This window comes from Trichomycterus rosablanca, chromosome 10, assembly GCF_030014385.1.
Source record: "Trichomycterus rosablanca isolate fTriRos1 chromosome 10, fTriRos1.hap1, whole genome shotgun sequence".
NCBI lineage: Eukaryota > Metazoa > Chordata > Actinopteri > Siluriformes > Trichomycteridae > Trichomycterus > Trichomycterus rosablanca.
This window is the reverse complement of record NC_085997.1, coordinates 12,642,243-12,657,661: the sequence shown is the minus strand read 5'-3', so window position 1 is coordinate 12,657,661 and position 15,419 is coordinate 12,642,243. Positions and strand designations below refer to the sequence as shown.

The following is a 15,419-nucleotide window of genomic DNA, read 5'->3' as shown; positions in this document are numbered from 1 at the left end:
TCCGAATAATTGAACTAAACCAAAACTATGTTTATATTACCATGCTACAAGAAGCACAGTTGGGGTCGACTGGAATATGCCAAAAAGAATTTTAATAGGCTTGAAGAGTTCTGGGACACAGTTCTATGGAGTGACAAATCAAAACAGGAACTGTAATTTGTCTGGTGCAAGAAAGAATAATGCTATCCTCCCTATCAAGCACAGAGGTGTTTTCTGATAAAGTAACTGGTAATGTTTACCATGTGACTGGTATCAACAGAAATATCTAGCCATTCTGAGGAGGAATGTTTTGACTTTTTTGGAGAAACTAAACCTTGGTGATAATGAGACAATAATCTCAAGCACACTTTCATGTCAACCAAAGCTTGGTTAAGAAGCTTGTTAGCAATTGGTGGTGGTGTGTTAGTGTGTGTTGTGCTGGTATGAGTGGATAAGACACAGTAGCACTGATGGAGTTTTTAAACACCTCATTGTCACTGCTGGATGGAGAATAGTCCACCAACCAAAAAAATATCCAGCCAACAGCGTCCTGTGACCACTGATGAAGGTCTAGAACAGGGGTGTCAAACTCATTTTCACCGAGGGCCACATCAGCATTATGGTGGCCCTCAAAGGGCCAATTGTAACGTATCCTGCTGTGATTGCAGTCACATTGCTGTTTTTCTTGGAGGCTGAATTCTGCATTTATATTGTCCTACTTTACCACAGACACAGCCTCATAACACAAAAGACGCACCGGTTTTTCTTCCTGAAGCACAAACTTGTTTTCACTTTCATTAAATTTCCTCCTTATGCTTAATTTTCTTACTTATCTTTTTGTACATTGTAGGATCATGTGTAAATATGTGTAACATCATCTACTGGCGGGCTGTGTCACTTTGCAGGTCACAAAATCAGCCTGCATTTTAAAAGATGCAGTTTATTTGGGATTTTACAGTGTATTTTTAAGACAATCATTCTGCCCTCACTAATAGTTTATCCCCCTTTCTCAGCTAGACAGACAGACAGACAGCTCCCTTCAGAATACAGTCGGTTTATTTGCTCCCCAGCTGTGTGCATCAAAATGAAGTAAAAATACAAACAATAAAAACAATAAAGAACCTAATACAGTAAAAGCACACAGCTGTAGTCAAGTGTTACATCTGGTACAATATGAGATTTAACCAAACATAAAATAACGAGTTAAAATTGTGTGTAAAGATACTAATTGCTATAGTAACGTAACAACAGTATTTAATTACGGTAAATTTGTAACTAAAACGCTGTGATATACTCACTAAACATTTACTAACAACTGAGAATATAAACGCCACTACTTACAGACAACGCTTGGGTATTATATTGCAATATAATTATTTGTATTTATTTATTATTGTTTACATTACTGACTACGCTACCCCGCGTTCTTTTGCCGTAAAAGTCACATGGCTTCTTAGCAAAGGTTAAAGTTAGTTGCCATGACTACGATGTCACGTTGTCTCTTAAAGGCGCAGGAGCGCATTAAATTTTAAGCGCGTCTCTGTAACGACTCGAACCATCACAAAGTCGTTTAAGCTCTCGCGGGCCGGATCAAATGACGCGGCGGGCCGGATCTGGCCCGCGGGCCGTGAGTTTGACACCCCTGGTCTAGAAGATGACCAACTCAAACAGCAGCAATAGATGAGTGATCGTCTCTGACTTTATATCTACAAGGTGGACCAACTAGGTAGGAGTGTCTAATAGAGTGGACAGTGAGTGGACACAGTATTTAAAAACTCCAGCAGCGCTGCTGTGTCTGATTCACACATACCAGCACAACACACACTAACACACCACCACCATGTCACTGTCACTGCAGTGCTGAGAATGATCCACCACCTAAATAATACCTGCTCTGTGGTGGTCCTGTGGGCGTCCTGACATTGAAGAACAGGGTGAAAGCAGGCTAGAAAAGTATGTAGAAAAATAGATGGACTACAGTTAGTAATTGTAGAACTTCTATAAGTGCTTCTATATGGTAAGTGGAGCTGATAAAATGGACAGTGAGTGTAGAAACAAGGAGGTGGTTTTAATGTTATGGCTGATCGGTGTATATAAAATGTATGTTAACATTTTCAAGTTTGCAAATATATCAATAATGATATATTTTGATTTACTAAGCTTATTAGAAGACTTTTATCCGAAGACCTTAACACTGAACACCTACATGCTCAGATGATCAGCCAGTCCCATTAAAACAAACACCACACGATCAATACGTGATGTTAACATATTTGGTCTCTGGTCTTTCAGAGTTGGCACTTAGTACAAAAGTCAAGCAGAAGTAAGGCCAAAGTAAGTGTGTGCATTTATTAATAGTTCTATGTGATTTTATAAAATAGCATAGCATAACATGGTTCCTTCTTTATTAGTCTAGAAAGGTCTGTTCTTTAACCCAGCTCTGGGTCTCCTGAAGAATGGACTTCATGAAGAAAGTGGCCGCTTTAGTCTTGTTATGCTGCTTCAATTGGATTTGCTTGGTTTTATCGGAAAAGGTAGGTGGTATTATAACAATTTTATACTATACTTAAAAAAATACTATTATTATTATTATTGTCTACAAAAATTGTAAGTGGTGCAACTGCACAAGCATATTTGCAGATATTAGTTCTTTCTTTTTATGTTCATTTGTCACTGGCCCAGACTGGACTTTTTCCAAAATAGTATTTGACAAGAATCTATGTGATAGCATGTACTTAATGAACTCAATCATGTATAGATTTAAGGTTTTGTTGAGTTTAACATTCACTAAAACAAATCAAAACAAAAAAATAATAGCATAGACCTGTATTAAGCTTCATATTAGACAGCAAAACCTAATAAAAAGATTAGTGTAAGAATACTGCAAAGCATATGATATACTTGCAATAATATTTAGTACATGGTTTGTACAGATTGATCTTACACTTTTACTGAAGATTACAAATTATTAAAGACTTAAGACTTTATTAAAGACTGATTTTACATTTTTAAAACTTACATTTTATATTATACTAAGGTTTTTGTGTTTACGATGTTTTAAATACTTTGTTCTAAACAGTAGTTATACTAATGTATAAATTAAACTGAAAACACTGATTATATTAAAATGTTATATATAATATATATAATAACTGTTTTCAGTTTAATTTATACATTAGTAATGACTGCTGTACTACAGCCCCAAATCAGAAAAAGTTGGGACAGTATGGAAAATGCAAATAATAAAAAAACACAGAGTTTCTTACATTTACTTTGACTTGTATTTGATTGCAGACAGGATGAACATTTCATGTTTTATCTGATCAACTTCATTTCATTTATTAATGAACATCCATTACTGCATTTCAGGCCTGCAACACATTCCAAAAAAAGTCGGGACATTAAAACATTTACCACCTTGTAATGTTGCCATTCCTTTTCACCACACTTAAAAGATGTTTTGGCACCGAGGAGACCAAGTGATTTAGTGTTTCAGCTTTTATTTTGTCTCATTCTTCCTGCAAACACGTCTTAAGATGTGCAACAGTACGGGGTTGTCATTGTCTCATTTTTCCTTTTAAAATTCTCTATTGGGGAGAGGTCAGAACCGCAGGCAGGCCAGTCCAGTACCCGTACCCTCTTGTTCCGCAGCCATGTCTTTGTAATGTGTGCAGCATGTGGTTTTGCATCGTCTTGTTGAAAAATGCATGGACGTGCCTGGAAAAGATGACGTCTTGAAGGCAGCATATGTTGCTCTAAGATCTCAATGTACTTTTCTGCATTAATGCTGCCAACACAGAAGTGTAAATGACCTTTGCCAAGGGCACTGACACAGTCCCATACCATGACAGACCCTGGCTTTTGGACTTGTTGCTGATAACAGTCTGGATGGTCCTTTTTATCTTTGGTCCGGAGCACACGGTATCCATTTTTTCCAAAAAAAACCCTGGAATGCTGATTCATCTGACCACAATACACGTTTCCACTGTGTGATGGTCCATCCTTGATGCCTCCGAACCCAGATAAGTCGATGCCACTTCTAGACATGGTTAACATAAGGCTTCGTTTTTGCACAGTAAAGTTTTAAGTGGCATTTGTGCATGTAACTCTGTATTGTAGAGCTTGACATAGGTTTGCAAAAGTAATCCCTCACCCATGTGGTTATATCAGCTATTGTTGAGTGGCGGTTCTTGATGCAGTGCCGTGTGAGCGATCGAAGATCACGGGCGTTCAGCTTAGGCTTGCAGCCTTGGTCTTTACGCACTGAAATTCCTCCAGATTCCTTGAATGGTTTAATGATATTATGCACTGTAGAAGGAGAAATATGCAAATCCCTTCCAATCTTTCTTTGAGGTTCATTGTTTTCAAACATTTCAATAATTTTCTCATGCATTTGTGAACAAACTGAGAATCCTCTGCACATCTTTGCTCATCAAAGACTCCTGTTGACATCACCTGTTTGAAATCACATCATTATTTAGTTTTTTTCACCTTATTACTTGCCCTAAACTGCCCCGTCCCAACTTTTTTTAGACTGTGTTGCAGGCCTGAAATGCAGGAATGGATGTTTATTAACAAATGAAATTAAGTTGAGCAGATAAAACATCAAATATCTCAGGTTTAAACTGTCTGCAATCAAATAAAAGTAAAAGTAAATGTAAGGAACACTGCATTTTTATTTTATTTGCATTTTCCATACTGTCTCAACTTTTCTCTGATTTGGGGTTGTAAATATGGATGGTCATTAAAACTTTGCTAAAACGACAAAGCAATATACAGTACTGTAAAAGCAGGTGTGGAAAAATGCTCAACAAATTAAAAATGCAAAGTGAATGAACAAAAAATTGAAATCAAATCAATATTTGGTGTAATCAACCTTTGCCATCAGTTCTTCTTGGTACATTTGCACAAAGTCAGGGATTTTACAGAATTATAGTCATGAATATGATTAACCAATTATATCAAACAGGTGATAATGATCATAATTTTCATACGTAGGTTGAACCACAGTCATTAACTGTGTTTCAACCTACAAATAAACAGAAACAGATGTGTATGAGGTTTAAAACTGAAGACTGAGGAACAGCCAAACTTCATGTAACAGGACATACACCATGGCAAGACTGAGCACAGCAACAAGACACAAGGTAGTTATACTGCATCAGCAAGGTCTTTACCAGGCAAAGATTTCAATGCAGAGGGTTCTAAGATGTGCTGTTCAAGCTTTTTTGAAGAAGCACAAAGCAACGAGCAACTCTGAGGACAGTAGACACAGTGGTCGCCCAAGGAAAATGAAAGCATTAAATGATGCTTACTTCCCTTCAAAATCGCAAGATGTCCGGCTAAGCCATCAGCTCAGAACTGGCAGAAACCATTGGGACCCAGATACACCTACTGTTTGGCCAGAAGTGGTCTTAATGAAAAAACTGTGCACAAAAATACATACATTCAAAGTGGAAACAAGGCCAAGCGACTAAACTATGCACAAAAACATAGAAACTGGTGTGCAGAAAAATAGCAGCAGGTGCTCTGGAATGTGGAGTCAAAATTTGAAATATTTGACTGTAACAGAAGGCAGTTGGTTTGCCAAAGGGCTGGAGAGTGGTAAAGTAATAGATGTCTGCATGGTGAAGGTTCCTTGCAAGTTTGGGGGTGCATTTCAGCAAATGGAGTCAGGTATTTGGTCAGGATTATTAGTGTCCTTAATGATGAGAAATACAGGTACTGTATACACTTATCCATCATGCAGTACCATCAGGGAGGCATTTGATTGGCTCCAAATGTATTCTGCAGCAGGACAACAACCCCAAACATACAGCCAATGGCCTTAAGAACAGATCTTCAGCATAAAGAAGAACAAGGAGTTCTAAAAGTGATGATAGAGCCCTGATCTAAACATCATCAAGTCTGTCTAGGATTACATTAGGAGACAGAAAAATTTGAGCAAGCCTAGATCCACAAAGGATCGGTGGTTAGTGCTTCAGGATGTACCTTAATACTTACTTGGGTAAGTACCTTGATACTTACCTGGCAGGGGCGAGACCATGATCAAGAAGGTGGTTCACCCAGGGCGAGGCTCAGCCTCCTGTTGTGCTGACCCCAAATGTGGTGATCTCAAAAGCATAATTTCTGATAGTGGGGGAGTGCGTTTGCGCTCTCCCCTGATAAATAGGGACAGTGGTAGCCTAGTGGGTAGAGCTTTGGGCTATCAACCAGAAGATTGGTGGTTTAAATCCAGGCTCTGCTATGCAGCCACTGTTGGGTCCTTGAGCAAGACCCTTAACCCTGTCTGACCCCAGCTTCCAAACAAGCTGGGATATGCGAAGAAAGAATTTCATTGTACTGTATGTTAGGGTGCCTGCGACTTCTGGTGAACGTACCACCAGTTCCCAGCGTTGCAGGCGTTACAGAACAAAGAACAGCGTGGCCTCAAATAGGAGGCCAGCTGATTAGAGCGAACGACCTGCAGCTGCGAGCTCCCTATTTATGGGGGCGTCGCCAGGCTGCAGGCATCGCACCTTTGTCTTTGTTTCGGGGGCTATGCTGCACTGCACCAGCCTGTACCTTTTCTCAGGGCCAGATCGGTTACCCCAGGTGCTAAAAGAGCGCAAGGGTGTGTAGATCGCAAGGTCGAGGTATTCAGGGTTTTATTTCTCTTGACCGGGAGAGACGGTGCGATTTGTGCAGCCCGCGTGCTGCGGTTTGTTTTTGAGCGTTGCTATGCGCCCGGCTAACGTGGTTAGCTACGGGCTAACGCTAGACACATTGCCTTAACTTCCTCAGCCCTTTAAGGCGCCTAGCGTATTTCGGGTTTGTCACTGCAAGTTTGGTTCAGTGGTTTAAACGCCGCACTCGTAACAGTACAACCCCGGTTCGAATCCGCGCCTCTCCTCTTTTCACTAACTTATTTAAATCGGCTCCTTCCCAGAGCTTTGCTGGTGACATAGCCGATCAGACACCCCTTTAAGCGCTTACCTTTTTCTCCACGTTTTCCATGGACGATATCCGGGATTTCGCCCTCCTTTAATGCTCCTCTTAAAGGTACGGAGCAGCTTCAATCTCGGCCACGCGTAGCGTAGGGAGACACACATTCGCTGAGCGAGCGACCGGGGTTCGCGCCTCGCGCTGTTAAATCATTATTTCTGTGTTTTTTGTTCCTTTCTCTGTTTCAGTTGCCTGCAAACGTCAGCGGCTCTGTTTGGGATTTCCCGAATTGTTTTCTGTTTTCCTTTTTTTAGTTCATGTTGTAAAATTATTATTTATTGTTAAATAAAAAATAATTTTTTTCTCTGCATCTTTGGGTCCGTAAGCGTCTCTTTATAACACTGTACAACTGTATATGTATATATGACAAATAAAGGATTGGTCACACCAAACATTGATTGATTTAGATTTCTCTTTTGTTCATTCACTTTGCATTTTGTTTGTACATACAGACTAAATGATTTTAGTAGTAAATCTTATTATGGTACCCTAAAAAATGATAACTCTTTGTTACTAGAGAGCTTTGCATATGCCAACATTGTATGATTTTTTTTTTAAACAAGGTGTCTGGGAATCAAGTCATCAACATTGCCCATAGACCATCTACCTGGGCACCATTAATGCACCTAAGCGCAAATCTCTCTGACATTACAAGGTCAGTCTAACTATTTATACAAGAAAACAATTAAAAAGCTACGTTTTTTCCTAATAAACATACCTGGTGTTTGAATTTACTTACTCCAAAAATACTTTATGTACAGTATCACCTCCCACTTTGAGTTCCGTACCTATGATCCAGAGGGCATCATATTCTACGGCGACACCAAGGATGGTCAGGACTGGTTTGTGCTCTCACTACGTGATGGGATACCTGAAGTTCAAATAGGAAAAGCAAACATTTTGATTAGTGTGATGGGAGGACCCAAAATAAATGATGGGGCTTGGCACAAAGTAAGGGATTGTACATTTACTGTTATTAATGTTCTTAATGACAATTGCAGCAGGGCTGTGTAATTCATTCCATGACACTTTTTTTTTTTAATCTTTAATAAGAAAATAGACAATTAAAATTTTTCAATATGATCAGTTCTACATAATATTATTTCACATCCAAGACTAGAAAATCATTTAACTGCAGTTAGCTTGAACATGGTAATTAGATTGGCTGCTCAGGTGGCGCAGCGGTAAAACACTCGTCGTATTGAGTCTCAGCTCTGCCAGCCGGCTTGGCTGAGCGCCCATATGAACAACGATTGGCCTGTTGTTCGTAGGGGTGGGACTAAGCCGGATAGGGTTTCTCTCCCTCATAACTAATGCAATTACGACCTCTGCTGGCTGATTGATGGCGCCTGCACAGAGATAAAAAGTGCACTGAACACGGTGTGTCTCTCCGTACACAGTGCTCATTTGTATGCACACTCGTCAAAGTGCAGATGGAAAAAATGCATACGGCCTGCTACCCACGTTTTGGAGGGGGTGTGGGTAAGCTTCGTTCTCCTCAACCAGAGCGGGGGTCGGCATTGGTGGAGGGAAGCATGATGCAATTGGGCAACTGGACGCGCTAAATTGGGAGAAAAAGGGAGAAAATGCATAAACAAAATTAGGTTTTATATAAAATATATTTACTGTCATGAATCATTGTGTTTTGTGTCATTGTCTCAAGGTTTGTTATAAGAAATCACCTTTAAATTAGCACTGGTCATCCTTTTTCTTGATCTTGTTAATGTTTTTATTGACATATGTCAGCTGGAACTGCGCAGCGAGGGTAAGTATGTGATTGTGGAAGTGAACAATAAGGTGGAGCTGGTAGTTGGGATGCATTCGGATCAGACAGAGGATGTGCTTTTGGGAGTAATAAGACTGGCTCTTGGAGGGATGCTGGTGGATCAGAACAGGCTACTGCATCCGGTCAGTCTAAGTCTGATTATTTCTTTACCTACTGGATTATCTTTAGTTTATTTTTCCATGTGCATTCAAATGTCAAATGCTGCATTCTCATAACTTGCTGTTGGTCTTCCAGTTTAAACCAGAGATGGATGCATGTATAAGGGAAGGACATTGGCTGAACCTAAGCACTCTGTGGGAAACAAACTGGGAACTCTCTCCGTGTATTTCTGAGATCAAGAAAGGAATATACTTTCCTGGGACTGGACTAGCTCTCTTTAATACATCTGGTAGGTGAAAGTCAATATTTACCATTTCTGTATGGGCAAGAGAGGAGACTTACTTACAATTAGAGCTACATGTTAAATTAAAGACATTGAAAATGACAAATGTAAATAAACTATTTTAAAGATATTTTAACCAAAGTATGAATCAGAAGGGTTTATAATGTAATTTTTATAGCAGTAATTATTTCTTACAGTGTTTCATTATTTTAAACAGTATAGACATTTAATTTAAACCTTTTCTTTTTTGCTGATTTTCTACTGCTGTATTGTTTAGGGGTCGCTAAAGCAAATCGTAGTGGTCCTTTGGCACAATTTAACACCAGAATCTTTTCCTAATGCAGCTCTCCTTAACTCAAGAAATGATGGAGTTGTTTTTCTGGCACAGACTGATAGTGAGCACTTAATGACACAGGTGCTGGATATAACCTTGGACCTAAGATATTAAAGAGATTAACCCAATCGCATGAGGCTTAACCAAGGTAGAACAGCACTGTGAGTGAAAAGCCACAATAACAAAAGACAGGAAAATAATTATTAAATGAACAAAAACAATAAAAGCTGAGTAAGAAATCAAATCATCGCTACAGCCCAAAGTGAGAAAATAAATAAAAGTAAAGAAAATAAAGACACAGTTAAAGCAAAATAAAAGCAAAATTAAAAAAAAATGTTTGGGTGCAACTCCGCAAGCTACTCAAGCCACTACTAGAGTTACAACCAAAACACTCACCAGAGAATAAGACAGACCGGTGTAGTGAGTATCATTTGATTAGGTGTACAAAATGCTTTGAGGTGAAGTATAAAGAGAGCAGCACTTTCCTGAATTACAGAATTTCAGTTTAGAATTTCTTAGTATTTGGCACAAGTGAAAAGCAGCTATTGTTCCTCTAATATAAAAATGACCACACTTCTGGTTTTAACAGTAATTGAATTTTAGAATTTTAGAAAGTTATTTTAATAAAATAGGTTTTATCATGAAATAATGACTAACCTGAAGAATTCTAAGGGGGCAGCGCATGGCCCACAAAAAACACTTTGCCAAAACTACATTACTTGTATCCAAAAACAAACAAATACTTATAATAATAGTGATTTCGGTAAACATAATGTTGCATACAACTGAAGCATAAAAACCATCAAACCTCAATAAGATGGAAAGTTTTGCAAGAGAAAAATGGGTGAAGATTCAAAAAGAGAGGTGTCAGAAGCTTAGCACCGACCGAATTTACTTAATCGAGGCAAAAAAGATGTTCCACTAAGAAGTACTGAGACTGGGGGCTAAATAATTCAGCACATAGACTTTTTTTTTTTCAAGAAAACTAGATTTTTTAAAATTTTAAATCAAAATGTTTAGTGTGACTTCTTGTTTTATATTTTTATTCACATCACCATAACCTGTAAGGGGGACTTCTGATTGCAACTGTATGTTTGCCAAAGCCAGTACCTGATACAGTGTCAATACCGTTTATTAAAAGCATTCAAACAATTAAGCAATTACTATAAAGTGTTTTTGTGGGTTTTTATTTTCATTATGCATTGTTCTTAGCTGTGCTAGTGTGCCAAGTGTTATTGTGAACTATTTATCCATGCCAAACAACATTCATTTACTTTTAATAATTTATTATCATGTCAGCTATGCTTAGTAAATCTGGCAACTAGCTTCCTAGTTTAAAGTAGCTAGTTATTCCAGTTGCCAAGGTAGCCAGGCTTAGACATCAAACACTGTATGTATGCACTATTTTACTATTTTAGAAAGCTAAGTTAAATGCAAAATAGACGTAAATTTTTAGTTAAAAAGGTGCTTATTAAGCTTATTAACTTAATTAAGTTTATGGTATTCTGCTTGCCTAAGTTTCCCACACTGCATTACGAAAAAATGATCTTCTAACCACCACAACATCAAAGGCTCAAACCCATATCATAGTGGAGATAAATTTATCTAAATACAGTTAGCCATGTTTAAGATGTTACAAAAGGCAGTGATATGATACAAAGTGTAATGCTACACTGCTTCAGTAGTATTGATTATAATTAGCCATAATCAATAAAAACGGGCTGTTTAGCCATTACTGTGACAGACACAGATAACGTGAAGGCAAGAGACTAGGAACATCTGTGTGTTTTTTTTTTCAACATTGCTTTTTATCCAGATTTTATCTTTTATTGTTGATGGAGCAATTACAATTTCTAAACTATTACACATTACCTAAACTGTCTGAAAAAGAAACAAAAAGTAAATCTAAAAGAAGATTAAGAAAACACTGTGTATTTCTAGGAATATAGCAGGATAAATCTTGAGCTACTACTACACAATTATACATACTTTCGTATGTTAACATTCAAATAATTAAGTTGTGAATTATTGTTTTATATCATACACAGATCTTCCTGGAATGGAAACAGAAGAAAAAGGAGTCACGATTGAAGTAAATGGATCATGGCATGGAACATTACTCAGTCTCAAAAGCCATGGATTTAAATACATGCTGCCTGGGACTGAAGGTTTAGAAGCAAACAAGGTATAAAGGCACCAAATGATAATCATAGAATCAATTCTAAAATTTCACTATTGGGCAATACGGTGGTTGAGTGGGTAGCGCTGTCGCCTCACAGTCATGCGGCCAAGGCCCTTTCTGTGTGGACTTTGCATGTTCTCCCTGTGTCCCTGTGGGTTTCCTCCAGGTGCTCCAGTTTTCTCTTACAAGTCTAAAGAGTCAGTGCAGTCAGACCAGTTGGAGCTTCTAAAAATTGCCCTAAGTGTGAGTGTCTGTGTGAATGTGTGTATGTGTGTGTGTCTGTCCTGTGATGGACTGGTGATCTCTCAGAGGTGTTTCTTACCTTTCACCCAATGAATCAGACCAACCATAAAGCTGTCAGTGTGTGGGGCTGCATAGTCGCAGGCCAGTCAAAGTGCTTATGCTACTACTGTCAACCTCTGAAAGCACATCAATGGGCAGAACTGAGCATCGGTAAAGCAATGGAAGGAGGTTGACTGGTTGACAGTGAGGATAATGTAAACGGCTGGTACACTAGTAAACAGATTAATAGGTTACAGTAGATGCTATCATGAGTTAGTTTAAAAGTAGCATCAACAAAAGGCTCAGTCATTTATGAGGAAGAATGGGTTTGCAATTTTAAAACCAATGTTACATATAGCAGATGTGTTCATCATTCCAAATACTTACATTTCATTAATGCCCAGCCATGTTAACAAATATTGAAAACAAACTGAAAAATATTTATATTCAGATTTGATGTTTTAGATAGTTAACTTTTTGGAATGATGACATTTAATTATATATCATGTTCATGTTTGATATTATAACTATACTATATGCTAGTTTTTAATCAGTTAAATCAGTGGTCCCCAACCTTTTTTGCAGTATGGACTGGTTTCATATAGGATATAATTTTATAGACTGGCAGGGGCGGGATGATTTAAAATAGAATAACTATAGAATAGAAAATCAGTGTGAATTCCAAGCTTTTTTGCTGCAACAAAACGCTGCTCCCACCTAGTGGTGATTGGAGACAATAACAAGAAATTTAATTGCTCTGGTAGTGATCTCTAATTATTTTTTCTTTCTGTGCGGCCCGATAATAAATGACCCACGGTACCGGTCCGCGGCCCGGTGGTTGGGGACCCCTAAGTTAAAAGGATAAAGCTTTGTCAATAAATCAATGCAACAATGCTGTTTGCCATCATAGGACCTAACCATGGAGCTCAAAAAAGGATCTGGCTCAAGCAACACAGCTCTGCCTTTAAAACCCACCAAGCTGACGTTCACCATACTGAAACACTCATTAATGATAAATAACAAACCGGTGTTAGAAAATGAAAATATGGACTTCTTCTCTATGTGGAAAGAGGGGATGATTTTAGCATTTGGTGGTGCACCAGGTAAATGTTACATATATGTAATATTTATATATTGTATTAACTTTAACTTTAAGACCCTTTAAGTATTATTTAATTATGCATTGTACAGTAAGTAGATTTTTGTCTTATTGTAAGTTAAAAAATGTAAGCTGACACCTAAACACGCTTTTTTCAGAGGAGAACCAGGAATCAAAGAGTTTGCATCACCTCCATGGCTGTTTGGAAGAGATTCTTATTCAAGGAAAAGAGATTAATCTTGATCTGGCTTTTCTCAAGCACAGATCTATTTCATCCCATAGCTGTCCTGCAAAACCAATGAATGAACTGAACTGAAGCTAGTGCATAATCCACAGCATAGCTAGATCACTTTTAGCTTTATGGTTCATCCAGCCATTATTAAAATTATAACTAACCACATGCAGGTGTGTATTGTGTTCATACTTAAATATATAGCCTATGTATACAGTATACAGTAATGCAAATATTATACTTAAAATGAACAATTTACATTTAATCAAGTCTGTCATTTGATCTATTACAGCAATTAAAATAACAGAAACTATTGTGCTCTGTGTTGTTCTATGTTTCTTTACTCTATCCATACTGTATTTAGTTTATTACAGATACAAAGTTGATTAGCATGAGACTGGAATAACAAATGTAAAATAATTCAAGTGTTCAAGTGTTGGGTTAGCTGAAGAAATATATATATATACTAATCAGCCATAACATTAAAACCACCTCCTTGTTTCTACCCTCACTGTCCATTTTATCAGCTCCACTTACCATATAGAAGCACTTTGTAGTTCTACAATTACTGACTGTAGTCCATCTGTTTCTCTGCATGCTTTGTTAGCCCCCTTTCATGCTGTTCTTCAATGGCCAGGACTCCCACAGGACCACCACAGAGTAGGTATTATTTGGGTGGTGGATCATTCTTAGCACTGCAGTGACACTGACATGGTGGTGGTGTGTTAGTGTGAGTTGTGCTGGTATGAGTAGATAAGACACAGCAGCGCTGCTGGAGTTTTTAAACACCTCACTGTCACTGCTGGACTGAGAATAGTCTACAAACCAAAAATATCCAGCCAACAGCGCCCCGTGGGCAGCGTCCTGTGACCACTGATGAAGGTCTAGAAGATGACCAACTCAAACAGCAGCAATAGATGAGTGATCGTCTCTGATTTTACATCTACAAGGTGGACCAACTAGGTAGGAGTGTCTAATATAGTGGACAGTGAGTGGACACTGTATTTAAAAACTCCAGCAGCACTGGTGTGTCTGATCCACTCATACCAGCACAACACACACTAACACACCACCTCCATGTCAGTGTCACTGCAGTGCTGAGAATGATCCACCACCTAAATAATACCTACTCTGTTGTGGTCCTGTGGGGGTCCCGACCTTTGAAGAACAGCATGAAAGGGGGCTAACAAAGCATGCAGAGAAACAGATGGACTACAGTCAGTAATTGTAGAACTACAAAGTGCTTCTATATGGTAAGTGGCGCTGATAAAATGGACAGTGTGTAGCAACAAGGAGGCGGTTTTAATGTTATGGCTGATCGGTGAATATACACTGTGTGTACAATTATTAGGCAAGTTGTATTTTTGAGGATACATTTTATTATTGAACAACTACTGTGCTTTCAGTCAATTCAAAATGTTAATAAACCTCAAACCTGAATATTTAAGAAAGTGAAAGTGAGGTTTTGGCTTTCTTAGGAGAAAATCTATGTGTGCATAATTATTATGCAACTAAATAAAAAACTAAAATGTTCTCATCTCACTTGTTTATTTTTATCTGTTAAAGTGAGAATAATAAACAAACAACTAAAAATTAACAAATAAACATTTCTGACATTAAAAAAAAAACAGTGACCAATATAGCCACCCTTCTTTTCAATAACAGCCAAAAGCCTTCCGTTCATGGAGTCTGTCAGTTTCTTGATCTGTTGATGATCAACTTTATGTGCAGCAGCAACCACAGCCTCCCAGACACTGTTCAGAGAGGTGTACTGTTTTCCTTCACCGTAAATCTTCCGTTTAAGAAGGGCCCACAAGTTCTCAATAGGGTTTAGGTCAGGTGAGGAAGGGGGCCATGTCATTATTCTTGCATCTTTTAGGCCTTTACTGGCTAGCCACGCAGTGGAGTACTTTGATGCACGCGGTGGAGCATCATCCTGCATAAAAATCATGGTCTTCTTGAACGATGCAGACATTTTCCTGTACCACTGCTTGAAGAAAGTGTCTTCTAAAAACTGACAGTAGATTTGGGAGTGGATTTTGAGTCCATCTTCAACCCGAAAACACCCAACTAGCTTATCTTTAATAATACCAGCCCATAGCAGTACCCCACCTCCACCTTGCTGGCGTCTGAGTAGAAGAGGAGCTCTGTGCCCGTTA

At 38.4% G+C, this 15,419-nt stretch overlaps 1 protein-coding gene and 1 pseudogene across 1 annotated transcript; both read left to right on the top strand.

The window, feature by feature from the left end:
• The first annotated feature begins 2,280 nt into the window (after positions 1 to 2,280).
• Positions 2,281 to 13,574, top strand: shbg (sex hormone-binding globulin). Its single transcript, XM_063002846.1, has 9 exons — positions 2,281 to 2,313; positions 2,391 to 2,513; positions 7,527 to 7,618; positions 7,725 to 7,914; positions 8,710 to 8,871; positions 8,984 to 9,137; positions 11,514 to 11,650; positions 12,840 to 13,032; positions 13,187 to 13,574. Exons 2-9 carry the CDS (start codon positions 2,436 to 2,438, stop codon positions 13,342 to 13,344), a joined length of 1,164 nt encoding a protein of 387 aa, XP_062858916.1. The 5' UTR covers positions 2,281 to 2,313; positions 2,391 to 2,435; the 3' UTR covers positions 13,345 to 13,574.
• Positions 5,999 to 6,143, top strand: LOC134322176 (U1 spliceosomal RNA; annotated as a pseudogene).
• Positions 13,575 to 15,419: the final 1,845 nt, after the last annotated feature.

What these genes read in the sequence shown, in the direction of transcription:
- shbg (XM_063002846.1), top strand. Translation starts at nt 2,436, where the DNA reads ATGGACTTCATGAAGAAAGTGGCCGCTTTAGTCTTGTTATGCTGCTTC. An exon ending in ATGATGGGGCTTGGCACAAA is followed by an intron (nt 7,915 to 8,709) that starts GTAAGGGATTGT and finishes GACATATGTCAG; the next exon opens with CTGGAACTGCGCAGCGAGGG. An exon ending in AGCTCTCTTTAATACATCTG is followed by an intron (nt 9,138 to 11,513) that starts GTAGGTGAAAGT and finishes TATCATACACAG; the next exon opens with ATCTTCCTGGAATGGAAACA.